General features: G+C 53.3%; 1 protein-coding gene across 10 annotated transcripts in view; it reads left to right on the top strand.

The window, feature by feature from the left end:
• The window catches only part of CNTFR (ciliary neurotrophic factor receptor), a 49,375-nt gene extending 34,908 nt beyond the window's left edge, over positions 1-14,467 (top strand). For 7 of the 10 annotated variants that reach the window (XM_007968949.3, XM_007968948.3, XM_007968953.3 and 4 more), the window contains 6 exons: positions 1,178-1,411; positions 8,055-8,172; positions 8,347-8,513; positions 9,627-9,790; positions 13,008-13,188; positions 13,570-13,742. In XM_007968949.3, the coding sequence (XP_007967140.3) occupies positions 1,178-1,411; positions 8,055-8,172; positions 8,347-8,513; positions 9,627-9,790; positions 13,008-13,188; positions 13,570-13,742 (1,037 nt within the window). Of the gene's footprint in view, positions 1-1,177; positions 1,412-8,054; positions 8,173-8,346; positions 8,514-9,626; positions 9,791-13,007; positions 13,189-13,569; positions 13,743-13,827 lie in introns of those variants that run through there. The other 3 variants (XM_007968952.3, XM_007968946.3, XM_007968943.3) reach the window with 2 other exon arrangements.
• Positions 14,468-27,452: the final 12,985 nt, after the last annotated feature.

Raw genomic sequence — 27,452 nt, 5'->3', positions numbered from 1 at the left:
GAAAATTCCCCAGCTCAGCAGGGTGACTCTCTGGAGGGGAGATGTAAGCAAGTGTTAACGAGGGATCCTGCAGCCCCCACCAAACTGCTACCCCCTCCCCCTTCCCTTCTCCTCTCCCACCTTCACTCCACAGATCTGGCCAAGACCTGGAAAATGTCTGTCCCTCAAGCTCAGGGGGTAGAATGAGAAGGGGGTGTCTTGAGATTCCCATCTCCCTGTCTCTATGTGCCTGCATCTTAAATATGCCTCTCTGCCCTGCTTGCTTCCCTCACTTCGCGCTGCCTGTCGACAGGTGCTCGCCTTCACCCTTCCATTTCCAGTCTCCTGGGCTCCGTTCATCACGCCTGGGTTGCTGAAGCCAGGGCTGGGGTTTGATTTTGGCTCTGACAGGCTGCTCCTGGGGGCAGGAGATGAATGGTCAGAGTGCTCGCTTCATCCCAGCAGCACCGCACCCCTCAAGACCCCAACCTGCCCTAAGTAGTTCCTGCCTTGTGAACTTGACATCTGCTAGGAGTTCCCTAGGGTTCCCTGCTGCCCATTCTCCCTTCTCCTGCTGCTACCTGAGCCCCGGATGGCTGAGGGGCAGGTTGTTGTGGGATGGCAGGCTGGGCAGACGGAGGAAAAGGAGAGAGACAGGAAGAGAGATGGGGGAGGTGGGGATAGAGACAGGACAGAAAGAGACAAAGATAGGGTGGGGAAGAGAAATAGATAGGGAGACAGAAAAAGGAGTCCAGGAGTGGGGCCCCTCAGTGCCAGCTTGCCTGGGTAATGGACGTCAGTGACTGGGCTGAGCCTGTGGGTGGCAAGAGTCAGGGTCATGGGGGTCAGGAAACTTTAAAAAACCCAGGCACTGGAGAGGAACTGGGTTTTCTCTGAGAACTGACCCCTCTCAGCATTATGCAAACTCTGTCACATGCAAACACACACACACAGAAGATTGCCCAGTCATACACCTAGCCCCTGTACATGCACACACATACATTTGGAGACACTCATATACCCACACACTTGCACACTTGAACACTCTCCATTTCCCCAAGACACTCACACAGTCAGACACCGAGCCTCTTGTCCTCACTCATGCATCCTCACAGGCTCTTGTCTGAGCACATTCACCTGGGAGTGCTGGGCAGGGCTGTGACCTGTGACTTTTGGCCTCTGCCCCCGCCCCCCACAGAGGCACCCCATGTGCAGTACGAGCGCCTGGGCTCCGACGTGACACTGCCATGTGGGACAGCAAACTGGAATGCAGCAGTGACGTGGCGGGTAAATGGGACAGACCTGGCCCCTGACCTGCTCAACGGCTCTCAGCTGGTGCTCCGTGGCCTGGAACTGGGCCACAGTGGCCTGTACGCCTGCTTCCACCGTGACTCCTGGCACCTGCGCCACCAAGTCCTGCTGCATGTGGGCTGTAAGTGTTGCCCCCACCCCTCATTCAGCCTCCCTCCTTCCTTGAGACCCAGACTCCTAGCCCAGATCAAGTCCCCTTCCTGTTAGGGGGACACGGAGAGGGGAGAGCTGCAGCCTGACCCTTGCCCTCTGATTCTGTCCTGGCCCACTCTTCTGGCCTCTTAGCCCAGTCTTGCCCACTGAGTCCAGACCCCTAGACAGTTTGCCCATGATCCCACCCCCGTGGAGGTCTTAGGTATCCTAAAACCCTATTCCCTCTGACAACGTGGGCAGAGAGCTGGTAAGGCATGGCTTACCTGGGACATGAGTGGGGAGAGACCCTCAGGTCACGGATCTGAGCTGGAGGAGCCTCACTGTGTCTGCTCCCACAAGGGCTGGTCAGAGGGCCTCAGGGAGGGAATTGGGATATGTAGTTATACAGGTATAGGCAAGGCGCTCCAGGAGGCCCCAGGGAAGGAGGAAGGCATCCTGGAGTGGGAAATGAATGGAGACTTGGGAAGCGAATGGTGATTTAGAAGACGCATTGAAACATCATTTCTGGCAGAGAGCTGGGTGTGACTGTAGGCCTTAGCAGCTGGGAGGGCACATAAAGGCCACTTGGGCTGGTGTCTATGTGAAGAGAGAGCTGAAGGAAGGGACAGGGGGGCAGATCATGATCCTGGAAGCTGGGCAGTGACAATTTCTGGGTCATGTTCCTAAAAGATCACTCTGAGTGGAGGGAGGCAGATTGGATGGAGAAAAACCAAGGTATGAAGGAGGCTGTTACTGGATGCAGGAGAGAGGATGAGGACCTAGAACCAGGGCATGGAGCTGGGGAAGCTGAGAAGCGGCAGTTGGACCTCCAGGAATTGGTGATGGATTAGAGGTGGGAAGGACAGGAGAGTAGAGGGTGAGAGGAGTCAAGACAGCTGGAGGGATTCATGACTGCAACAGGAAGAAAACAGAAGGAAAAGATAATGTGTGCTGTTTGAACAGTGTCTTAGTTTGGGTTTCCCTAGAATCAGATCCCAAGATGAGAATTCTTATGCAAGTAGTTTATTTGGCAGGTGAGGGAAATACCATAAAGGAATGGGAAAGTGACATATAAAAAGGAAGTTAAGTTAGTCAATAAAGAGTAAGTTATCCAGACATTGCCTCTTGGCGACTGACGTTAACCACTGAAGGTGCAGATGCAGAACATGCACCTGAGTTGCCCTGCTTGAGGGTAAGGGAGCTGGGATGTGTATATACTAGCTCCTGCCCATCAGTGGTTGAGAGATTCACCTGGGGTGGGAGGGCGGCGCTTTGATTCCCCAGCACTTTTGACCTGATGTCCCAGCAGGCAAAGCAAAAGAAGGCTCTTAGGCGAATAACTGCAGAATTTGGGAGTGAGAAGTATTAATAGTATGGGCAAGGGATCTGCGGCTCCCTAGACATCTGCTGCAGACCTGTTCAGTGGTATCCTTGGAGGACAACTGGGAGTTGAGATGGCTGGTAACCAGTGGGTCTGAGCGTCTGGGATTTGGGGAGAGGCCTCTGCTGGATATGGATATTTGTGGGGGGTTGTCAGCATTAAGGCCATGGGAGGGGGTGAGATGGCCAAGGGAGAGATCGTGGAGTGAAGAGAGAAGAGGACCCAGAACTGAGCCCTAAAGACCATCAGCATGTAAAGAGGTCGATGGAGGGAAATGAGCCACAAAAAGAAATAAGAAGGAGCCAGCAAGAAGGTAGAGGGAAGACCAGGTGAGTGTGATTTGGAAGAGGGATCTGGAGAAGTCAGAATGACAAGGCCATCACCATTGCTGAGGGTGAGGTGGGCAGGCATCCAGATCCCAGCTGCAGGTACCTACCAACAGAGTGAGTACTCTGAACATAGTTCCATTTCTTCATTTCTTTTCTCCTGAGCCAATGATTCAAGCTCCTCTGGCCTCATTTTATTTGGGTATGGTTCACCCCACTGCCCAAAAATCATCTCCTCATTCCCTAGAAGCTCCCTAAGAGATGTTTAAGGGATCTGGGAGCAGACACTTGCCTCGTTGTCAGAAGACTAGCATAGACCACCATGCAAAATGTTAGGCTGAAGGGTTGTTCAGGGACTTCCACAAAAACACTGACCCACCTGTGGGGCTTAAAGAGGTGTGAAAATGTATTTTGGTGGGAATGTACCTTTCCCCACGGGAAGGCCTTTTTTTGGTTATTCTTTAATGTGTCTAAACTGAAGAGATGGCAGTCAAAACCCAACATTTTAGTTGCAAGCCACAGGTGGAGTGACCCCTGTTGGCCAGCTTGAGAAATGCAGGACCAGCCTAATAATTCTCCTTGGCCCACTATGGGGTCCATCAGAAGTGGAGCACTCAGTCTAGCCCCAGGCCCTTACAGAGGGAAAAGGGCCATTTACTGAGTGCTGTGGAAAAAGGATGAACCCAGCTTGGCACTGGTCACCTACATCCCTGTCTTCTCAGTTTGGGTCCCAGAAGTCCTCAGAATGGACAAGGCTAGCTGTGATGGCTGGGCCTTGGTGGCCCTGGACCCCTGTTGCTGATGATGTGATCTTCTTTGAGAGGTCGTTGGAGGGGAATTAGGTCTTGAAGTAATGTCCGTAGTCTATACCCACAGGACATGCCCACAGCTGCCCTGTTGTAACCAGGGCCCAGACCTTTTATATAGAGTGCTCGCTGCCCTCCAGGCCCTGCTGCCAGAGGAAGGCTGGCCATGAGTTGGCTGTAGCATTAGTTTCAGGTACTTATCTCTCATTGCATTATTTCCTTCTAAAGACCTGGTCAGAGGAACAGGGGATATTAATCATTATCGTCTCAGTCACTTTATATTAGTAACAAGAGACTGGCTTTGGCAACACTCAATATCAAATTATCCTTCCTGCCAGCTGTCAGAGAACAGGACAGAGTTACCCCTGATTTGTGGGTCATTCAAACCAAAAATTATTTAATATTTATCCTAAACATGTGCAATTTTTATGTCTCTATTTACAAGGGAACTTGGTCTTAACAGTATTCTGTTGAAAGTCTCCTTAACCAGGCTAATCCCTGAACTGCTTTCTCCTGATCTGCCTTCTTGCTCTCAAGTGGATCCTCACGAGCAGAGCCCTAAGGACTCCTCTCCTCCCTAGGATGACGGAACGACCCCCCACATTAGGAAGCAGGATCACAGTGTTCCTTTTAGTAGCATCATTTTATTTATAAGACACTGCTGATTCTGTATCATTCTGATCTTAAACTAAAACAAACCAGAGATTAAAATGATTTTTAAATGGACAGTTCCTTGTCCAGTTTTTTAAAACTTTTATTTGATTGGTTAGGATGGAAGCTCTGGATCCCCTGGTTCAGCACTCCTTTCCCTGTAGCCCTGTTTGGCTGGAAAGGAAAGCGTGGGGAGAAGGCTATGGTCAAAGAAAATGTCTGGGGAGAAATCACAAGTGGGAGGTCGGCGGGGCATTTGGGAATCCAGAAGTTGGAATGCCTCAAGGGATGCCACGAGATAAGGTTGAACCAGGCCTGAGCCTCGAATGCCAGGCAGGAGGTGGCATGCGGGTGGGGCGTGGGTAGGGCTGGAGTGGAAGGGTCACCCTGCCCCACCCTGCCTGATCGGGCCTGGCCTAGGGTGTGGGCAGCTTGCCCCTCCTCCTCTCTGGGCCGGCGGGCAGGCCTCATGCGTGCCGGGGGCTCCAGCCCAGGCGGGCTGGCGAGATGAGAGGAAAAACATGCGGTTTGGTGGGCTGGACATGGAAAAACAAGTCAATTAGGAGGAAAACAAACAAATCCTGGGCCAGTGGGGGCACACGCACGCATGCACACGTGCACACGGCCCCGCATGGGACCTAGCGACACCCTGCCACAGGCTGACACAGTCACTTGGGTATCTCAAGAGACCCCCAAGGGGCAACCCAGATGCCCTGTATGCCCAGAGCCTGATACTGTGACCTGTGTGCATAGGAGCGTTTGCTCACACACTCTAACATGCACTCACACGGTGTTCAGTTCATACGTGTGAACATGCTGGGAATTCTGGGCACCTTCCACACGCACAGTTTGCAAAATACATTCAGCCTCACTTTGCTCCATGACATATGCACTGCCTCATGTATGAGCTCTAGCTGTCTCTGTGTTCAGACACAATGGCACATTTGCAGGCACTCTTACAGAGTACCTTGGCCACACAGCCTTGCACATAGGGACGGTCTCAAAATTGAACAGCCTCACCCTGAGTCATGTGCAAACACAGTCATCCAGTCCCACACAGCCTCCCATCATACAGTTACACAACTGCCCAGAGTCTCACAGTCACACACACGGAGCCTCTCACAGTTACACACAGCCTTGCAATCACAGCTTCTTAAAAACAGCTTTTCCTCCAACTCACAACACACTCACAACAGGCATCCTGATCCCACACTGTCCTACAATCTCACAGCACCCCCACCTCCACCCACCCGGCCCCTCAGCTGGGCTCCAGCTGCAGCAAGTCACTCCTTTTCTTCCTTTTGTTTTTCTTTCCTCCTTTTCCCTCTGAGAAACCTGGTCCCTGTCAGGAAACCCAAGCCCTTCCCTGCTCAGGGCCCAGGGCCAGGCAGGAGTAGCCAGATGACAGACAAAGCCCCCAGTCGGCCCCCCAACCCCCACCCCACCGTGACCTCCCCAGTCAGGGAGAGGAACTGGCGTGAGGGGGAGGTTGGAAGGGGAGGCTGGTCTGAGGGGGGAGGACAGTTGGGGAGTGGAGGAGCCTGGTCAGTAGGGAGGCTGGCCGGGGGTGGGGGCCTGTGAGTCCAGTGCTGTGGCCCGCTCTGCCCTCCGAGGAGTCCCGGGCAGCAGGGAGCTGACTCTGCAGGCTCTGATCCCCACCCCACCCCCAGCGCCCTTCCCCTTCCTGGGGGTAAGGGGGGCGGTGGCAGGAGCGGGGAGTGGAGGCTTCTCGGCCGACCTCGGAATGTCCTTTCCTCCTGGGGTGGCTGCCAACTCTGGCCTGGCCAACAGGCCCCCAGAAGGCACTTCCTGTGTCCTTGGCCGCCCCCCACCCCACCCCCAGGCAGAGTTCTACACCCATGGGCAGACAGGGAAGAGACACTAAAGGCACACAGGATGAACATGGAACGACACGAGATGGACACAGGGCCTGGAAGGCTTCCCAAGGGAGGAGGACAGTGGAGGGCAGAACGCAGGTTGGCCCTGTGGGGTCTCAGCTGGGCTCTGCTTTCCCCGACAGGCCTGGGGAATGGAGCTGCCTCCGCCCACAGCATTGCCCCCTCCACCTGGAGTTCTCCTGATGCCTCTCTGTCCCCTCATCTCTTCTGCTGCAAAGCGAGATCTGGATCCTGGGGGTTCTGCCCCAGGCCCCTCCCAGCATCACACATACTGGCCACGCACATGTAATCACACAGAGTCACTCACAGTCACGTGCACACTGTGGATGGAAGCCCACTGTTCCCCTGTGTCACCATGGCCACTCTACAAGCATAGACATGCACTCCCCTTCACTGTCCCTGGCTTATTGAGCTGCCCCCCTCCCATTTCCTGTCCACCTGTCAGGCCGGGGGCGGAGGAGGGGGGAGGCACAGGAGGGAGGTGTCAGTGTCCCTGGAGCCACAGACGGACATTCCTTGCTTGGGTCAGATCACATAAGCTGCCTCCTTCCAGGAACCTGAGCCGCCTGTCCTCACGCCTTACCCAATGCCTGAGGGTGGGACAGCTGGGCTAAGTGCTCACGGCAGCAAAAAAGAGTGCGGGCTAGACTGCAGAAAGGACTTCCCAAGTGTGTGTATATAGGGTTACCCCTGTCCTGGGGTTTAGTCCCAGCTCTGGCTTACTATCTGACCTTGAGAGGTCCCTATCCCTCTCTCGGCCTTCCTATTCCAGAGTGAGGGCAGCTGCTTACCATGTAAAGGGCTTCTTAAAGGGTCTTCGATGAAGATGCTGGGGGCTGGCACTGGGATGAGGTACACACAAAGGGAACAGCAGCTTCCTTTCAACAGGCACTTGTACACACAATCACACAGACACGCAGATTCACACACATCCACATAGCTGCTCCTATGGATCCTTGGTCACTCATTCATGTCACATAGAGACATGTATGTAGCATGTATACCCCTGCATGCAGACATCTACAAACACAGATATGCATACAAACAGCTGCCCAGTGCCGTTCATGTGTAGCCACCAGGCCTGTCCTTGTGTCTCCATCTCTACTGAGGGAAGTCTGGGGTGTCTCTTCTCCAGGAAGTGCACCCGATACTCCAGCAGTCGGAGGACCCATTCAAGACTCCCCTCGTCTCCGCAGCACAGTCTTCCTCTGGGAGTGGACACAAAGTGGCAGGGGATGTGGGGCTGGGGCCGATTCCCCCAGACATCACCTCCAGCCTGTGATTGATGAGTTGAGGCCCGCAGCCCCCTGCTCCCCACGGTTCCTGCCTCCATTGAGCAGGTGGAGGGGGGGTTCCCTGTCCGCACAGCCCTTGTTTTTCTTTAATTAAACATCTGGCTCTCTGTGGCCTGGGAAGCCTCAGACCCTCGCTGACAGCCTCCCCCCCACAACTTTGGCATCGATGATGGGTTGAGGGGGGAGAGCTGGGGCTCTGGGGCCCACCTGTCCCCATACAGTGCAGGGGACTGGGAGCTCCAAGAATGCCCTGACCATACTGTCCTCACCCCCAGTGCCGCCGCGGGAGCCTGTGCTCAGCTGCCGCTCCAACACTTACCCCAAGGGCTTCTACTGCAGCTGGCATCTGCCCACCCCCACCTACATTCCCAACAACTTCAATGTGACTGTGCTGTGAGTAGCTGTGCCTGTGACCCGGGTCCAGCCCTGACCTCTGACCTCTCTCCCATCCCACCACCATGCCCTCCGTCCATACCCCAGCCCTGCCTTAGGCTTGACCTTCCCTCAACCTCTACCCCATCTGACCCTTGATGTTGGTAACAGTACCTGGGCCTCACCTCTCCCCAGGCATGGCTCCAAAATTATGGTCTGTGAGAAGGACCCAGCCCTCAAGAACCGCTGCCACATTCGCTACATGCACCTGTTCTCCACCATCAAGTACAAGGTCTCCATTAGTGTCAGCAATGCCCTGGGCCACAATGCCACAGCTATCACCTTTGACGAGTTCACCATTGGTAAGTGTGGTGGTTGGGGGAACCTGCTGCCTACTCCAGTGGGAATGTAAGTGGATATGTGCCAGAGGCACATGAACATTGGTGGGGATGTTCACATGCATGCAAATGTATACATGGCATGTACATGCCTCTGCACAAGTATGTGCAGTGCCTATATATGTGCACATATATGCATGACATATATACCTGTGAATGTGTAAGTGAATGTCCTTTACCTGAAGGGCCGAGAGACCTGTATAGCACCTCTTCTGATCATTTTTCTGGCTCCCAGAACATGCAGCAGGGGGAAGCGGGGGCAGGCTGGGCCAGACCCGTGTGCAGCTGCAGCCTCCACCCCCCCCCAACTCTAATGGCTTCCTTACGGCCTGTGATGAATGAGGTGTCAGAACAGGAGACAGGACTGGGACAGATACCATCCTCCCCCTGACGCCCCCATCCCAGCCAGTCCCTCTACCTGCCCCTGCCCTATTCCAGGCAGGCTTTCTGCCTGCTATTCCTCCGCCCCAGCCAGATCTTCTGCCTGCCCCTGTCTTCTCCCCAGACCCCATGACTGGATCCCTAGCCAGAGTATTTCTACATAAGGTGGGCCCTTAGGCACTCCCATCAGATCCCCAGCCTACCTCCAGATCTGCAACACCTGTGGACTCTTTTACTCTTGACCCAGGTCTTAGTTTGGAACTGGAAAAGTTGAAGTGAAAAACCAGGCTTGGGGGAGTGTGTGATGCTGGGGTAGGAGGGGGTAATCCAGGTGACAGTGGGGGTGACAGTGGTAACTATGGAGGCATCATATTGGCTTAGTTACTGGGATGCAGGTCAGTATGAGGATAGAGTTGGGATGATGGGATGATAAGATGAAATTTGGGATGTTGATATGAAGAGATGGTGACAGTGACTGTAGTGACAGCCATTGGTGATGATGGGGATGTCAGACTTGGAAGTAATGAGATAGTTTTCTACGGTAGCTACCAGAATTGACAACAGAGAAGACACATGGTGACTATGATATTGATGACAATGGTTGGCAATATGAGAGGGTCAACATGGTGGCTGGAGTTGACAAAGTGGGTTGTTGCCAGAGATGAGTGTAGTAATGAAGCTATGTCTCCTGAACAGTGAAGCCTGATCCTCCAGAAAATGTGGTAGCCCGGCCAGTGCCCAGCAACCCTCGCCGGCTGGAGGTGACATGGCAGATCCCCTCGACCTGGCCTGACCCTGAGTCTTTTCCTCTCAAGTTCTTTCTGCGCTACCGACCCCTCATCCTGGACCAGTGGCAGCATGTGAGTGCCCTGCCCTGTCAAGATCCTGGGTGCCTGAGTTAGAATCACGTGGAGTGAGTGGCACCCATATCCCACGTGGCAGCAGCTCCAGTGTGAGACCTGATGAGTCAGGCTCTCTGTGGGGAAAAGGGACCAGGTGGGCCTGGGAGAATGGATGGAGCTGAGGCAGGTGTCCTTAGGGGTTCCCAGTGACCCCTGTTAGTGCAGTGGGAGCACATATGTCTTTTTGTGGCTCCCCCGGGTAGTGGAGAGAAATGCAAGAAGGGAGATATCGGGCAGGACAGGCAAGACTCCCTTTCCTTACCTCAGCCTGACCAGACATCTCCCTCTTTCAGCCCTCAAAGACATCTCCCTCTTTACACTCTGGCCGAGGCTCTGGGCCTGTGCTGGCCCCAAGGGGTCAGGATCAGGCAGTGGGGTCAAGCCTGGTCCAGGGTGCGAGTTTAGGCCCTGACTGGCATCAGGACTCCAAAGTCAGACCCAGCTTAGGGGTCAGCTTGAGGCTATGAGTTGGAAGGTAGCCTGGCTGGGAACCAAGCAGTGGACAAGAGTCAGTATGGGGTCGGACTATGGTCTGGATCAAGCTACAATAGAGAGCTCTGGGGAACAGCCAGAGGTTTGAGGCAGACTTGGAGTTCTCTTGCTTTGAGCACCCTGGGCCCATAGGGTTGTGGGCACTCTGTGTGGCCCATGAGGCCTGTAGGCTAGGACTGGGGTTGGGAGGGTACTCCATGGGACAACCCAGGCTGGTTCCTGGGGGTCAACTTGTACCCCCACCTCATCTACCAGGCTCCAACTCCAGCTCCTCATGCCCCTATCCTTTCTGGCCTTTAAAGCATGTAATTCGATTCCTGGGTGCCTGTCCCCCACAAAGCCTGCTCATGCACTCACATGTTCCCTGACAGAGTCCGGAGTCCCTCCCGCCTGGCCAGCTGCCCGCGCCTAATGCATTGCTAATAACCAGGGTCTAGTTTCACAAGCCCCCCCTCCCCCGCTAACGAGCTACAGGCAGCAGCCCCGCGCGTCGCGGCGCACACGCCTTGCAGTGGACCTGGCACACTGCCCACCACACACACGGGAACATGCACACACGCGCAGCTCCCAGCAGGAATCATATGCCATACGTGTATGCAACTAACATGCCAAGACCATGCACAAAACTGACCCCCACACTCAGGTGGGAAGAGCAAAGTATGCAGGCTCTGGGGCGAGAACACGCGTGGCCTGTAGCTCATCCTAGCCCCATTCTGTGTCTCACTGGCACTGGGGCTGGTTAGATTTATGGTTCTTTTCATCTGAAATTTTGCTCTGAACAGAGTCTTTTCTCCCCAATCCTTGACCTTGGGGAGAGGCAGGTGTATTACTGGGAGGGGGCGAGAAGGGCAGAACAGAGAAAAACATCACCTGGATTTTCAGGAGGAAAATCCAGACCAGGAATTGCAAAAGAATGGGCCCTGGGCAGGGGCTGTCTCAGCATGAACAAGAGAGAGGCAAGTACAGGGACCCAGCATGGATTCCCTGCAACTCCTGCCCTGGCCCTAAGTGGACAGGGAGGCCTGGAAGGCGTGTCAGGCATCTGCTCCAGCAGACCATGGAGGACTCCCAGGGGAGGCCAATGTCAGTGACTAGGGAGTTCCTGCCAGTTGAGAAGCCTTTTTCTTGAGAGGGAGGATGAAGGGATCACTGATAACCTCACAAGAAGGATCCTAGTCTAGGATATGTGGTCCCCAGGAGAGCACTGACCTCCTGGGGGCCACATTCCCAGAGGTATGGTGCCCACCATGAGCCCACAATGAAGCGGCAATTTGATCTGTTCCCTGTGGGGAGAGACTGACATGGAGGTCTGCGGTCTAATCCTGGCAGGAGGGAGACAGAGCTGAAGGAGCCGAGCAGAAAGGGACTGGGGTACCAGAGGTAGAACTGGGACCCTGGCTCCAGGAGAAGACGGTCTTTGGGACCCTCCAATCTTCCAGGGCTGAGATTAGGATTTACTGAGCCCAGGGTCTGGCCTAAAAGGTGTCTCACCATGACCCTGACCTTTACCACCGTTATCAGGGCCACAGGCTGAGCACATACCCAGACACACATACACACATGTGTGCATGCATGCACAGCCTGTCAGGTCAGATAGCCCAGACCCCAGTTTTCTGGGGGGAAGATTGGAACAGGGACCAAAAAAGCCCTGAAGCCAGACATAGCCCAGAGCGGCCCCCTCCTCCGCCCCCGCCGGCTGCCCCTGTTTACGAGGCGGCTTAATGAGGCAGCGGGTGCCGCTGAGATGAACCAGAGCCCAGCCTGGGCCTGGAAGGGGCGCCGGACAGGCAGCCCGGCCTGGAGGGTTGGGGGAGACCAGCAGGATGGGGCCAGCAGGGCAGGAGTGGGGTTGCGATGCCTCCAGGAGGAAATGGAGCAGCTGTTCTGTGCCCTGCAGCCCCAGGGGCTGTCCTCCACCCCTTTCTGCCCTAGCAGGGTGATAACCACACTGAGGCCTTCCTGAGGGGAGGCTCAGCTGGGGCCAGGCTGGTAGGTGCCTTGGGCATCTGGGAACCCGGGCTGTGACCAGAAGCCATGGTAATGACAGCGCTGGCTGAAGTGCGTTTGGTGCTGTTCTCATGCCTTCGTCCTCATTGTAACCCTAAGAGATGGATACTCTCATGAATGCCGTTTTGCAGATGAGGATGGCAAGGCGTGAGGATGTTAAGTAACTTGGTCACCTCACTACTAGGGGATGGGGCCAAATTTGAAACTCAGGCAGCCTAGCTCCAGTCAGTGTGTGGAACCTCCCCTCAGTGGCTTCCTGGTGGGAGAAGAGGGCAGCACTACCATCTCCTTTCACCCCCTGCCCTTGCCACCTCCAGGCTGGGACTGTGGTCAGGATTCAGCCAGGCTGGGGACTGTGAGAGAGCAGTGGCAACAGCAGAGTCATAGGCACAGGGCAAAGACCTCCTTATTATCCCCTGGGGTGTTTCTGGTCTCCTTGAAGATGTCATTACTCTCCTTCAGGGACAACTGCTCTCCCGTGGGGTCTCCTCCCTAAGATGTCCCCAGTCTCTGGCAAGAATATTCTCCATGTCCTCCTCCTCCTCCAGGGAAGTCCTCACTGTCCCCAGAGCACTTCACTCGCCTCTCCCCAGAGGCATGCTCACTTCCTCTGGAGGGACCTCACAATCCTGGCCCCCAGGTGTGTCCTTACCCCCACCCCATGGTCTGGCTGCAGGTAGAGCTGTCTGATGGCACAGCACACACCATCACAGATGCCTACGCCGGGAAGGAGTACATTATCCAAGTGGCAGCCAAGGACAATGAAATTGGGACATGGAGTGACTGGAGCGTGGCTGCCCATGCTACGCCCTGGACTGAGGAACCGCGACACCTCACTACGGAGGCCCAGGCTGCGGGTGAGCTTGCTCCTGCCCTACCTCCTGGCTCTGCTGTCCTGGAGGCCTGTGGTAGAACCTGTGGCCTGGTTCTACCCTGCTGCCTCCAGCCTCTGCTCCCGGGGTAGCCACACTCTGTGGCAGCCACACTTCTGCCTGTCTGTCCAACCCCTGCCATTCCTGGTCCTTGCTATCTGGACATCCTTGGTAGGGGTCATTGGGTGGAGGAGTTATCTGTGAGCCTTGGGAAGCAGGATCTGCCTGATGGGGGAGGCAGGACTGCCTGATGGGGGAGGCAGTACCAGTCTGATGCAGGAAGCAGAACAGTATGTCTCATGAGCCCCCAGATCTGGATGGGACCCCAGCCCTGGCCTTGCCCTGAGTTTCCCCCATGTTCCCCAGAGACCACGACCAGCACCACCAGCTCCCCGGCACCCCCACCTACCACGAAGATCTGTGACCCTGGGGAGCTGGGCAGCGGCGGGGGACCCTCGGCACCCTTCTTGGTCAGCGTCCCTGTCACTCTGGCCCTGGCTGCCGCTGCCACCACTGCCAGCAGTCTCATGATCTGGTAGGTTGAGTGAGGCTGGGTGGCAGAGGGAGCCTGAGGGAACCCCCACTCCAGCCCCCTCCCTGACAGGCCCCTGCCTGTCTCTGCAGAGCCCGGTACCCCATGAGGACATGCAGAGCACCTGCAGAGGAGCAGGAGGCCGGAGCTGAGCCTGCAGACTCCGGTTTCTATTTTGCACACGGGCAGGAGGACCTTTTGCATTCTCTTCAGACACAATTTGTGGAGACCCCCGGCGGGCCCGGGCCTGCCGCCCCCCAGCCCTGCCGCACCAAGCTGGCCCTCCTTCCTCCCTCATGGGAGATGGGCCATGCAGCTAACCCACCCACCAAAGACCCCCTCACCCTGGCCCCTTGGGCTGGACCCTCCAATGCCAGCGACTCCCAGGAGCCCTTGGGGGACGTGAGGGGAGCCTCTCACATCCAATTTCTCCTCCTGCCCCAGCCTCCTGTCTATCCCAGGGTCTCTGTTGCCACCGTCAGATTATAAGCTCCTGATGCTGGGGGGGCCCAGCCATCCCCCTCCCCCCAGCACCCACACTTTTCAGTCCCCTCCCCTCTGCCCTGTTTTGTACACCCCTCCCCTGACCCTGCTCCTATCCCACAGTATTTAATGCCCTGTCAGTCCCTTCTAGTCTGACTCAATGGTAACTTGCTGTATTTGAATTTTTTATAGATGTATATACAGGGTGGGGGGGTGGGGGGTTCTCATTAAACGTCACCATTTCATGAGTCCTTGGAACAGATCCACTTTGGGAGGGTACCCCTCTTCCAAGGACCCTGCCCCTTCCAGGGCTGGTGGAGGAAAGAAATTGTGGTTGGGGAAGGTGGGGAGAGGCGTTCAGCTTTCAGGCCAGTGTATCTGGTAAGAGTGTTGTCTTCTACTTGGCGGGTAGGGCTTCCCTGGAGCACAGGGTTGCAGCCAGGGAAAAACTGCGGGAAATGAGGGATCCCATAGGGTATCCAGTCAGTCCTGGAGGCTGCTCAAGTCTTGGCTGTGGCAGAAGCCTTTCAAGGGTCACCTCTAGAACTGCCTTCCATGAGTGCCCAGGCCTGAGCCCAGTGCACAGGGCTAGAGATGGCAGAAGGGGAGGGGCAGGCTTCATCCTTGGGGCCAGGGGGTGTGCCTGATCCCTGCCATCCAAGAGACAGTCCAGGAGTGCCAGAAGGTCAGGCCTAGGGCTCAGCCAGGCCACAAGGGCTCAGAGCACAGAGTGTCCTGGGCCTGGGCAGGCAGGGCGGCTGCCTGAAGGAGGAGGTTGCTTGGAGTATGACCAGGGACAGGACCTGGGCTTCAGAACTGGAATGACAGAGTACAGGGCTTACTCCCAGGGCTAGGTTATAGTCAGGACTCTGTGGAGCTGGAGAGGGTGGGGCTTTGACTTTATAGGATGGTCAGTCTTTGGTCCAACCTCAGATCCTGCCCACACCCTTTCAATCCCCAAACTGGGGCTCCGGGGTCCCTCTGACTTCTCCTCAGAGGAGGACACTTGGCTGTCCCAGGCCTGCTTAGGTCCAGACCCCACTTATAGAAGCCGCCTTACTGAGCGTAAGCAGGCATTCTCAGCTGGGAATGTCCAGGGCTGGGGCCAAGTAGGCAGGCCCTGTGACCTGGGGGCAGGGGTGAAAGGAGAGGCCGGAGCTCTGACCTGGGGAGCCAGGTTTTTGCCTTGCTCTAGGTGCCTGGAGTAAGAAGAGGGGGGTGGAGTCAAAGTCAGGTCCACACCCACACCCACCTGTGTACAGATGTGTGCACAGAGCCACCAGCTACCCTGATGCCATCACACACTTTCTCCCAGTTCAAACCTTTCCCCTCAGACTAGGCTCCAGCAATGGATACCCCTTCCTGGGATCCAGGCCCCCCTGGGAACGTGCCCTGGGAAGGGGATTGACAGTGCCTCAAGCACCGATGAGTCCGGCCTGGAGAAGACATAGTCCCAGAGGTGAGGCCTGGTGAGGGGCTCCAGAGTAAAGTGGCCGTTTCTTCTCCAGGTTAGAAGAGAGAGGGGTGTTCTAGGTGGGAGACCCATGAAAGCAAAGGCCTGGCATCAAGGTGAAGCCTGTGGCTTTTCAAGCTGAGCACGCCCAGCTATGGAAATGCAAGGCTCTTCATTCACAGGAAGAGGCTTCCAGGATGGCCATCCTGAGAGGTGGCTGTGGACCTGCTCTGTACCCTGAACCCCAAGTTCTGCCTGGGGGTCTGGTCCCTGTGAGGTGTGGCTCAGCCTGAACCTAGGCTCGAGCATGAGTGGAGGTAACAGGGGGTCACCAACAGTCTCCCCCACAACATTCCTGGGATGTGTCAGAACTTCCACCCTTCATCTTTGGGGTGGGTGGGATGAAGTGAGGAGTCTCTGGCCTGAGCTGCCTTTCTGCCTTGAGAGCCCTGGTCAGCCCTGACCTACCCACCACCCACCCAGAGCTTGGGCATCAGCAATCTGGCCTCCATTAGCAACATGGGAAAGTAATTATGTGGGGCCTCGGGAGGAGGGGGCAGAAGTAGGGGAGGGGGCCTGCCAGAGCCTCAGAGGCCAATGGAGGGGAGGACTGGGGCCTCTATCTCTTCCCCCAGCTCTAAGAGAGACCCTGCTCTGCCTCAAGCCCAGGGTGGCTGGAGGGGCAGCATCATTGCCTCTGACTAGACAACTGCCCTGGGCCTGCGGGTGGTCACCCTCCTTGTGGGTCCTGGGCCCTTGGCCTCACAGAGGCTGTTCGCCTTGGAGGGTCTCAGTTGCTGACTGTCACCTCTCTCTAGTACTGTCCCTCCACATGTAGTTCCCACGGTGGTTCTGGGGAGTCAGGCATAATTGCAGGCATCAGCTCTTGGAGCTAAAACAGAATCTGGAGAATTAAAACAACCCTGAGGCATGGGGGGAAGGGGAGGCTGGGATCCCAGACCTCAGGTGCATTGCACAGGGTCCCAGCCTTCCAGCTCCCTACTTCTCTTTGCGCCCCCACGATACACTGTGGCTGGGCCCCGCTCTGTGTCCTGGCCTGTCAGCCCCTTGCCCACTTGATCTCTCTTCCAGTGTGGCTCTACTCCATTCTTACAACTCTAGACCTGCCTCTGTGCACCCCCGCCCCTCTCTTCTTGCTGAACCCATTTTCATTTCTATGTTTGTCTCTTCTTTTTTTTTTTTTTTTTTGAGACGGAGTTTCACTCTCACCAAGGCTGGAGTGCAACAGTGTGATCTAGGCTCACTGCAACTTCCACTTCCCGGGTTCAAGCAATTCTCCTGCCTCAACCTCCCGGGTAGCTGGGTTTACAGGTGCCCACCACAATGCCTGGCTAATTTTTGTATTTTTAGTAGAGACGGGGTTTTGCCACGTTGGCCAGACTGGTGTCAAACTCCTGACCTCAGGTGATCTGCCCGCCTTGGCCTCCCAAAGTGCTGGGATTACAGGCATGAGCCACTGCACCCAGCCTATATTTGTCTCCTGTCCCATTCCTATCTCTGAATCTGTCTTTGTCCTGTTTCCTATCTGCATTTCTTTCTGTATGTTTCTGTTCCATCCCTCTCTCTCTCTATGTCTCCATCTTGTGTCTCTTCTCCTGTCTCTTCTTCCCTCCTTGTCTCTATATCCATCCCTCTCCATGCTTGTCTTCGCATCTCTTCTTCCTTGTCTGTCTTCCCTTTTTCTGCCTTCTCCCTCTCCCTCTGTCTCATGTGTCTCCATCCCCATCTCTGTGTCTCTCTGTATATATCTCTATCCACGTCTCCACCTCTGTCTCCCTCTTCCCTGACTCTGTCAGTCCTTCTCTTTTTTGCCTCCCTCTGTGTTCCCATACCTATCCAGACCCCAGCCTGTGGCCGCCGCTCCTCTCCGGCCTGCACCAGGGACTGTCCTGGCTTCTGCTGCCCCCTCTCGGCCACCCGCCTACCCTTCATTCCTGCTCCTAGGCTGGCAGCTCTCAGCACAGACATCCCACGTCTGGTGTGCATTCCCAGCAGCCAGCCAGGAAAGAGGGCGACATCAGGCAGGAATCCTTCCTGGGCAGCCTCGGGCCCTGAGAACTCCCTGGAGCCTGTGAGCTCACCCGAGAAAGTTCATTCTCACGTGGAGAGAACAGAATCCCCGGCTCCAGTCCCAGTCCTGCATCCTGCACCTGCCTGTCTTCAGGTCCTGAGGCCCACAGCCCAGAGCGGCCGGACCCTGGGAAGGCAATGCCTGCCTGGAGATGGAGGGCTAAGGTCCTCAGGGCAGGAGTGATTGGGATGTAATCTCTCCACCTTGCCTCTTCTCAGAGGAGGGGGAGAGGAAGGAGGTCTGAGGAAGGGCGTCGGATGGAGCCAGTTTGGGGAGAGGCTGGAAGGGACCTGACAGTGCTGCTCTGATGGGGAAGCCAATCTGAGGGTGAATGGGTCTGAGAGGGCACATGCGACAGGGTGAGCCTGAGCCAGGGCTCATCTGGGAACGCATCAAAAGAGCTTTCGTTTGAAAGGCCCAGCCTGAGGGGTAAGCTGACCCAGGGGTGTCTGAAAGGGCCTGGTCTGATGGGTCCAGTCTGAGGGGAGACTGAGCTGAAGGCACACGGATCCGAAGACTAGAACCGCCAACTAGTTCTAGTCTGCCTGAACTTTCCCAGTTTTAGCACTGAATATCTCAAGTCTCAGGAAACCCCTCAGTCCCAGGCAAACTGGGATGTCAATCACCCTGTTTGAGAAGGCCTTGCCTGACAGCACCAGTCTGAGGGGGGAGGCTGGTCTGAAGGACGTCTGAGGTGGGAGGGTGGTCTGGAGGATGTCTGATGGGGGAGACTGGTGTGGAGGATGTCTGAGGGGCCTGGTCTCATAGTTGCAGTTTGAGGGAAGAGCCTGCTCTAGGCCAGAAGGCAAGGAGGTAGAAGGGGTCCTTCCAGAGGGGCAGTGGCTTGGGGAATGGCCACCAGGGGGCAGGACAGGTTCTCAGGAAATTCAGAAGCAACCGACCCAGAGAAGGAGCCAGACTGTGGGGCTGTGTGCAAAGTATGCCCACAACAGCATGCGTCACTGCGCCATCACGTGCACATGGCAGTGATGGTATGCAGCTGTGTACCATGTTTGTTTTAGTGTGGCTAGGTGACCAGGAATGTATCTGTGCTACATTCGTGTGTGGTGGCGTGTGCCTGGTGTGGCCATGGCTGAGGCTTTACCTGCAGCTGTCAGGACAACAGCAGGAACACCTTGGGCATTACCAGGACAAGGGGGCACTGGGAGAGAAGCACTCAGAGGAAGGTCTCTGGGAGGGGCTGAGGATGGGGAGGAGAAACGGGAACCAGGCTTCCCTACTGCACCTGCCCCGCCCACCATTAGTATCCCTGAGATTCCAGACCCAAGAGCTAGGTGCTTTGGTTACAACAAAGGCAGCCCCTGCCTGGACCCTGCCTGCCCCACCGCTCCAGCCTCTCCCCTGCTTCTCCAGCTGGCACTCCTCCAGCTGGGCTCCTCCTGTTCCCCAGTAATTGTTCCCATCCTCTCCTACATCCATGCTTTGGTTCATGCTATGCTTGTGCCCAGATGCCCTCCTGAGAAGCATCTGAGTTCCCTCTAACTCTGTCTCCATGAAATGCTTCCTGCTCATTCCCTCTCTTCCTTGGACTGAAACCCACTGTGTGCTGAGGCCTAATTCTATGGGCCCTTATCTCATCCCAGGAACTTGAAAGTGCTGGGGGCTGGAGATGCAAGAGGGGGCAGTCCAAGGGGAGAGGTATGGACAAAGCAAGGTGGGGACCTCTGAGTTAATGAGACAAAGAAACACCATCACAGAATCCCCTGAAATGAAAGAACTGAATATTCAGATTGAAAGGGGCGTACTGTATACCAGAAAAGTTGACACAGAATAATTGACATTAAGACACATTGATTTGGCTGGGTGAGGTGGCTCACACCTGTAATGCCACCACTTTGGGAGACTCAGGCAGGAGGATCAGTTGAGCCCAGGAGTTTGAGGCCAGCCTGGGCAACATAGTGAGACCCTTCCCTCTAAAAAAGAAAAAAGACACATTGATTTAGTTACCAAACTTTGGGGCTAAAGTAAGAATACTTAAGGCACCTAGACAGAAGAAGCAAGTCATTTATTTACGAAGGGGAATATTCAGTCTGGTCTCAGACTTCTCCAAGGTAGCATTTGACAAGTGAAGACAATATCTACAGAGTTCTGAGGGTTAAAAAGTGTCACCCTAAACCATAACCAACAGAGTGGTTGATCTCAATCATGAATTTGGGGGATGATGTACTCATGAGCCTTTCCAGAAAAGACTACTCAATGACAAAATACAGTCAGCCAAGAGATTAGTCAAGTTCAGGAGCTGAAGAAGGGAGATTCATGGTAAAGAACTGGTGGTGACATTAATTCCATTTGGGAATTAACCTTAATTCAATTTAGGCTAAGATTACACTGTGGGAATTTTAGTTACAAAACAATGTAAATACAGTTGACCTTTGAACAACACGAGTTTGAACTGTGCAGGTCCACTTGTTCACAGATTAAATAAAATCAATAAAAGTTACACCAAGAGTGCCCGCCTCTCCTGCCTCTCCCTCCCTCTTCTGCCTCTGCCACCCCTGAGGCAGCAAAACCAACCCCTCCTCTTCCTCCTCCGCTTCAGCCTCCTCAACATGAAGATGAGGATGAAGACCTTCATGATGATCCCCTTGCACTTAATGAATAGTAAATATTAATATATTATTTCTTCCTTATTATTTTCTTAATAACTTTTTTCTCTAGCTTTATTGTAAGAATATAGTATATAATACATATAACATACAAAATATGTGCAAATCAATTGTTTATGTTATCAATAAGGCTTCTAGTCAACAGTGGGCTATTAGTAATGTCAGGGGAGTTGAAAGTTATATGCACAGTCAGGAATGAAGAGATGAGGGAGCAAGGAAAGCAGAAGTACTAATCACATCTTTGTTCATAGCTAAGTCAATAAATAGATAAAGCTGGAATATAATGGTAAATCCAACCTCTTTTTTTTTTTTTTTTTTTTTTTGAGGCAGGGTCTTGCTCTGTTGTTCTGGCTGGAGTGACATGGTACTATCACAGCTCACTGCAGCCTCGACCTCCTGGTATCGAGCAATCCTCCCACGTCAGCCTTCGAGTAGCTGGGACCACCACAAGCATGTGCCACCATGCCTGGCTAATTTTTAAGTTTTTGTAAAGACAAGATCTCTCTCTGTTGCCCAGACTGGTCTCGAACTCCTGGGCTCAAGTGATGCTGCCGCTTAGGTCTCCCAAAGCGTTGGGATTACAGGTGTGAGCCACTGCCCCTGGCCTAATCTCTTCATTGAAATGGTTCTTGAGAGAGGTCTTTCAGGAATGACTGTTCTTTTCAGGTGAAGAAATATCTCAGCTATTCCTTCATTTTCACTTCAGTTTCTTTTTTTCTCTGTTAAACTCAAGTAAACGTACATTTTCTACTTATGGTTAAAAAAATAGTTTCTATAGTATGTCCCATTAGGACTATGAGAACAGTCCCATTCTTAGATATTTTTTTCTACCTGACTGGCTATCTCTCTAACCTTTCTCTCTCAATGCTTCTTTCTCTATATTAGGTATATGGTTACAAAATGTAATACTGATCATTTCTGGGTGGTGAGGTTTTGAGTGCTTTGTTGCATTTTTCTTTGTATGTTGTCTATTTTAGAAAACATTTATCATTTATGTGTCTGCCTGTCTAAGGTAAATCACTTAACTTCTGTGAGCCTCCAATTCCTTATCTTCAGCCTGATAATAACAAAATTGGAGGGCATTTTAAAGACTGTGAGATAATATGCCACTCCCCTAATGGTAGGCTGAATAATGGTCCCAAGATGTCCACATCCTAATTCCCAGAACCTGTGAATATTACCTTATATGGCAAAAGAGACTTTGCAGACGTGGTCAAGGATCTTGAGATGAGAAGATTATCCTGGATTATCTGGGGTGGGGTGATATAACCACAATGATTCCGACAGGAGAGAGGGAGGCAGGAGGAGTCAGGGGAGACAGTAGTGGAATGATGGAAGCAGACACTGGAGTGCTGTGCTTTTGAGGATGGAGTACTGGTCCACAAGCCAAGGAATGCAGGCAGCCATTAGATACCGAAAAGGCAAGGAAATACATTCTCCTCTTGGAGCCTACAGAAGGAACCAGCCCTGCCAACACATTGACTTTAGCCCACTAAAACTGATTTCAGACCTCTGAGCAGTCAATTGTAAGAGAATAAATCTGTGTAGTTTTTTGTGTTTTTGTTTTTGAGACCGAGTCTCTCTCTGTCACCCAGGCTGGAGTGCAGTGGCACGATCTCAGCTCACTGCAACCTCCGCCTCCCAGGTTCAAGCGATTCTCCTGACTCAGCCTCCCAAGTAGCTGAGATTACAGGTGCCCAGCTAATTTTTGTATTGAAGCCATTACATTTATGGTAATTTGTTACAGCAGCAAAAGGAAACTAATGTTTACACCTGTTTCCTTGGCCCAAGGTGACCTCCCTGTCCATCCCCTTCGTCCAGCCAACTTGTTCAACATTTTACTCACATTTCCCTGACATCTGTCCTCCACTGCTGCCCAGAGGGGGGATGTGCATCCCTCACCTTAGCACGTGCCACTCTGTGTGATAGTTCCTCATGGACAGGTCTCTCTTCCTCCCGGGCTGTGCATATGTGAGGCTAGGGCTGAGGCCCAACAGAGGACTCAGCTTAGTAACTGTTAATGCACAGATGAATCAATGAGGGCGGGGTGAGAGGTTGGCACCTGATAATTACCCATGACCCTCCTTTCTTGGCGTCAGGATCTCTCCCTTCCCTATGTTTATCTGGCTTTCTCTCCCACCAGTCTGTCCTCCTCCACATACACACATTGTTCCAATCTCTAGAACACATTTGCTGACACCTATTAGTGACTCTGTAGGTAGGCTTATCTTTGTGTGTGTGTGTGTGTGTGTGTGTGTGTGTGTGTGTGTGAGAGAGAGAGAGAGAGAGAGAGAGAGAGAGAGAGAGAGATGGAGGCCTGTGACTCTCTTCATGTGTTTTCCCGGCCATGGGTATGTGTGTAGTGGTATAATCATGTGTGTTTCTGTGCATGCCTGTGTCTGTGCGTAGGCTTGTCTGTACATACATCTTTGCTTGTATGTATGTGTCTCTGCTTTGTGGGTTGTATGTATGCTTGTTTGTCAGTGTGTGTCTGCATATGCAGGGAAGGATACTTTTGATTTCTGCCCTCAAGGGGTTGGACTGCCTGCTGCAGGACCTGGTGTGCCAGAATGACTGACCAGGATGTTAACTGAGTTTGGCTCCAGTCACAATCTTCCCTTTCTTGTCTCGTGCAGAAGGTCGGGTCAGGCTTTTTTTTTTTATCCTTGTCTCTTGCAGGGGGGATCTCAGGCCCAAAGCCGAGGTCAACCACAGCTATCTTCCTGCCCCTGACCTTCTGGAAACCTAAACTTCTTGAGAGGACTATACTAAGGCGAAGGGAGAGGAGGTGAAGCAATCCAGACCCCCCGACACACACACAAAAAGACTGAGTCTGTGGTTGCATGGGCAGGGGGAGCCCACTAATACTTCCTAATGGTACCCCAGGAGTGGAAGCAGAGTGGGGGCTTAGGAAGGAAGGCTCCTGGACATTGACCTCCCAACAGGCAGAGCCCATGGGGATCACAGCATAAAGTACCCAGGCCCTCTGTAAGCTGGGGAGGACGGGCTGAGGAGAGGGCCCAGTCATGACCTATCTATTCGCTCCAGGGACTAGAACCCTGGGGGAGGCATTTATATTTAGTTTCTTTTTACCATTTTAACCTTTTTTTTTTTTTTTTTTTTGAGACAGGGTCTCGCTCTGTTGCCCAGGATAGAGTGCAGTGGTGCAGTCATGGCTCACCACAGCCTCAACCTCCTGGGCTCAAGCAATCCTCCCACCTCAGCCTCCTGAGTAGTTGGGACTACAGGCATGTATTGGGAAAAAGGCTTATGGGATGCCTGCATAAACTTGCCATAAAAATATGGCACAACAAGTTGTGGAAAGCCACAAAAGGCCACTGAGGAGGAAACCCTCCTAATTGCCATCATGTTCCCATGCTCAGAGCGAGACCCACTCTCTTATCTGTAAACACTGTTCAAGAGAAAGGCACTCCTTTGAAACACTGGTGCAGGCTCCTAGTTAAGTCGCTCCCACTAGCTACTCTCCGATAAGTTAAAGATACGCTGAGCACAAAGGAGATTCATTTAAACCACTGTTGCTATAGATTACGCCTATGACACATTGCCTCCCTTTCACTGTTTGGCCCTGAACATCTGCTTCTCGGATCTAAGTGATTGTACTCAATATTGTGTTGACCAGAACTCTGAGCCTTCTGCAGCCTCCATTTTGCAGCTGGCCCCTGGGGCTCCCCACCTTTCAAATCTTAATTTGTCTCTTCTCAATCCTTTGTCGCCACCAGACTTTGGGTACCCTACAGGTGGTGTTGAGGCTGGTCCCCAACAGGTATACACCACCATGTCCGGCTAATTTTTAAATTTTCTGTAGAGAGGGGGGTCTCCCTGTGTTGCCTAGGCTGGTCTCAAACTCCTGGGCTCAAGCAATCCTCTTGCCTCAGCCTCCCAAAGTGCTGGGATTACAGGCGTGAGCCACTATGTCCAGCCACCATTTTAACCATTATTATGTGTACAGTTCTATGGCATTAAATACATTCACATTACTGCACAACCATATATTTAGCTTTTATAAAATAGACATTACTGATTTTGCACACCTTAGCATGCCTACCACTGGGCTTAGTGTCACTAGAAAAACATATATGGGGAGTGGGACTGAGACTGTGGAGAGACAGAGGACATCCCCTACCCATGCAGGGCAGAGCAGGAGAAAGGATGGGCGGGAAGACCAGCAATGGTGCAGATGCTCCTGTGTTCAGGAGAGGGTTGGGTGGGTGCTAGGGCTGCAGAGGAGGTGGGATCACACAGTCTGTGGTTTGAAAGCCAGGCTGAGGTTCAGGAGCTTTTGCTCAGAGTCAGGGGTTCAGGGAGCTGGGGAGACCTGGTGAGCTTTGTGTGTTGGAAAGACTGGTCTGGGGGCTGTGCAGAGTAGGGCTAGGTAGGAAGAGAATGTGGGACCTGTGGTGGCTGAGAAAATGAGCAGGCCTAAGGAAGGTTCTTTGAATGAATGATGGGAAAGCCCTGAGAGCAGGATCTTGCTATGTCTAGGCAGGAGAGGACTAGGCCCCGGGCAGTGAGAATGGGGTTTTTAGAGCACACAGTCACCATGTCTTGATGAGTGAGTGGCGGGGAGGGAAGGGAAAAGGAAGAGTCTCATGCAGCTCCTGTTCACTGGGAGGCAGCAGGACTATTTATTGAAACAGCATGGGAGGAGGACAGGCTTTGGGCAAGTTGAAACAACTGTGGCTCAGACATTCACTCACTTGCCTTAGTTATATATGAAGCAATGGACAGATGAGTTCAGATGCAGACATGTCAAGTGTGAGACCTCTTGGGAGAGGACACTGAGTCAGCATAGCAGTTAAGAGAATGACTCTGGGGTCAGACAAACCTAGGCTCCTGTTGACCTTGGGACAAGTTGATTAATCTCTCTCTCTCTTTTTTTTTTTTTTTCCAGACAGTCTCTCGCTCTGTCACCCAAGCTGAAGTGCAGTGGTGCAATCTTGGCTCACTGCAACCTCCATTTCCCAGTTTGAAGCAATTCTCGTGCCTCAGCCTCCCAAGTAGCTGGGATTACAGGCATGCGCCACCACCCCCAGCTAATTTTTTGTATTTTTAGTAGAGACGAGGTTTCGTCAGGATGGTCTCAAACTCCTGAGCTCAGGCAATCCGCCCACCTCGGCCTCCCGAAGTGCTAGCATTACAGGCATAAGCCACAGCGCCCAGCCTGATTAATCTCTTTAACGCTCAGTTTCCTTAAGTGGAAAATCAGATAATAGTAACTACCTCATAGGGTTGTTGTAAGGATTTTTATTTTTTACTTTATTTCATTTTTCGGACAGGGTCTCGCTCTTAGCCAGGCTAGAGTGCAGTGCAATCTCAGTTCACTGCAACCTCCGCCTCCTGGACTCAAGGGATCCTCCCACCTCAGCCTCCTGAGTATCTGGGACTACAAGTGTACGCCACCACGCCTGGCTAATTTTTGTATTTTTTATACAGACGGGATTTTGCCATGTTGCCCAGGCTGATCTCAAACTCCTGGGCTCAAGTGATCTGCTCGCCTTGGCCTCCCACAGTGTTGGGATTATAGGCGTGAGCCACCACGCCCAGCTGTTGTAAGGATTTAATGTATATAAAGAAACCGGCATGGTACCTGCCATGTTATAAACACTCCATGAATCTTAGTTCTTAATGATAATAGCAGCAGCCACAACAACAATGCATACCAGACTGGGACTTGGGAGTGAGGTGTGGGCATTAAAGCATCATCAACACAAAAATGGGCACTGGCTGGGCGCAGTGGCTCACGCCTGTAGTCCCAGCACTTTGGGCGGCCGAGGCAGGCTGATAACTTGAGGTCAGAAGTTTGAGACCAGCCTAGCCAACATGGTAAAACCCTGACTCTACTAAAAATACAAAAATTAGCCAGGCGTGGTGGCGCACGCCTGTAATCCCAGCTACTAGGGAGGCTGAGGCATGAGAATTGCTTGAACCTGGGAGGCAGAGGTTGCTGCCAAGGTGGAGGTTGAGCCCAGATCGTGTCACTGCACTCCAGCCTGGGCAAGAAAGCAAGACTCCATCTCAAAAAAAAAAAAAAAGAAAGAAAAGAAAAGAAAAATGGGCACAGAAGCCACAGACACAGAGGTGCTCACTTGAGTTATGAGGAGAAGAGGGTGGGGGCTGAGAGCACAGCCCACCAAAGAAGAGGAGGAGGGGCCCAAGAGGTGAGGGAGACAACAAGCTGGAGTTGAGGTCAGCGAAGCAAATTTCAGTTCTAATCCAGGCTCTATCACCTGCTGCCATGGGGCCTTAGAAAAACCCCTTGACCACCTTGAGCCTCGGTTTTCTCATCTGTCTCATGGACCCATCTTGCATCCAGGTGAGGATTATCTATAATGAATTTAGTAAAGCCCCAACAGAGACTAGGTGCTTAATAATGAGTTGTTATTTTAGGAGAAGGAATAAATGTTCCCAGAGAGAGCAGCTTCATGGAGGACACGGGAAGACAGAGTTTCAAAACAGGGCCAACAGCTTCAAGGCTGCCAAGTAGTCAACACAGATCAGGACTAAAAGGTATTCAGTGGAAGTGACAAGGAGGTGAAAGTGGCCTTGGTGAACCAGCTTCAGGGATGGTGAGAGCGGAAGGCAGGGGCAGCAGCTGGGGAGTGATGTGAGGTGGGGAAGTGGAGCTGAGACAACAGGTGGCAGCTAGGCAGTGACACTGCGGAGTGAGTAGGTGGGCAGAGAAGCGACAGGCAGGGTTTTGAGATGGGGAAGTCAGAGCCTGTGGCAAGTTTGCCTGTCACTGGATGTAACTGCTCTGTGAACACCCTTCCCCCACCGCTGAGGACTGGCTCAAGCCTTGGGATCATTTGTTCTCCCCACAACCCCAGGCCCCTGGGTGTGCCCTGGGCCCCAACCTGGCTCATCCAGTGCTGAGGACAGGCACCTCTTCTCTTTGCCCTACTTTCCAGTGTGGCTTGGGAAAAAAGTTGAAATGGTTCACACCTTTAGCCAGGGCCTTATCTCCTGTTCCTGGCCCTTCCAGCCCAGGGGAGATGGGCAGTACTAACAAAAATAGCTATCCATCAATTACATCTTTTCTCG

Source organism: Chlorocebus sabaeus, chromosome 12 (genome assembly GCF_047675955.1).
Source record: "Chlorocebus sabaeus isolate Y175 chromosome 12, mChlSab1.0.hap1, whole genome shotgun sequence".
NCBI lineage: Eukaryota > Metazoa > Chordata > Mammalia > Primates > Cercopithecidae > Chlorocebus > Chlorocebus sabaeus.
Note: the sequence above shows the minus strand (reverse complement) of the source record. Positions and strands in the feature narration are given on the sequence as shown.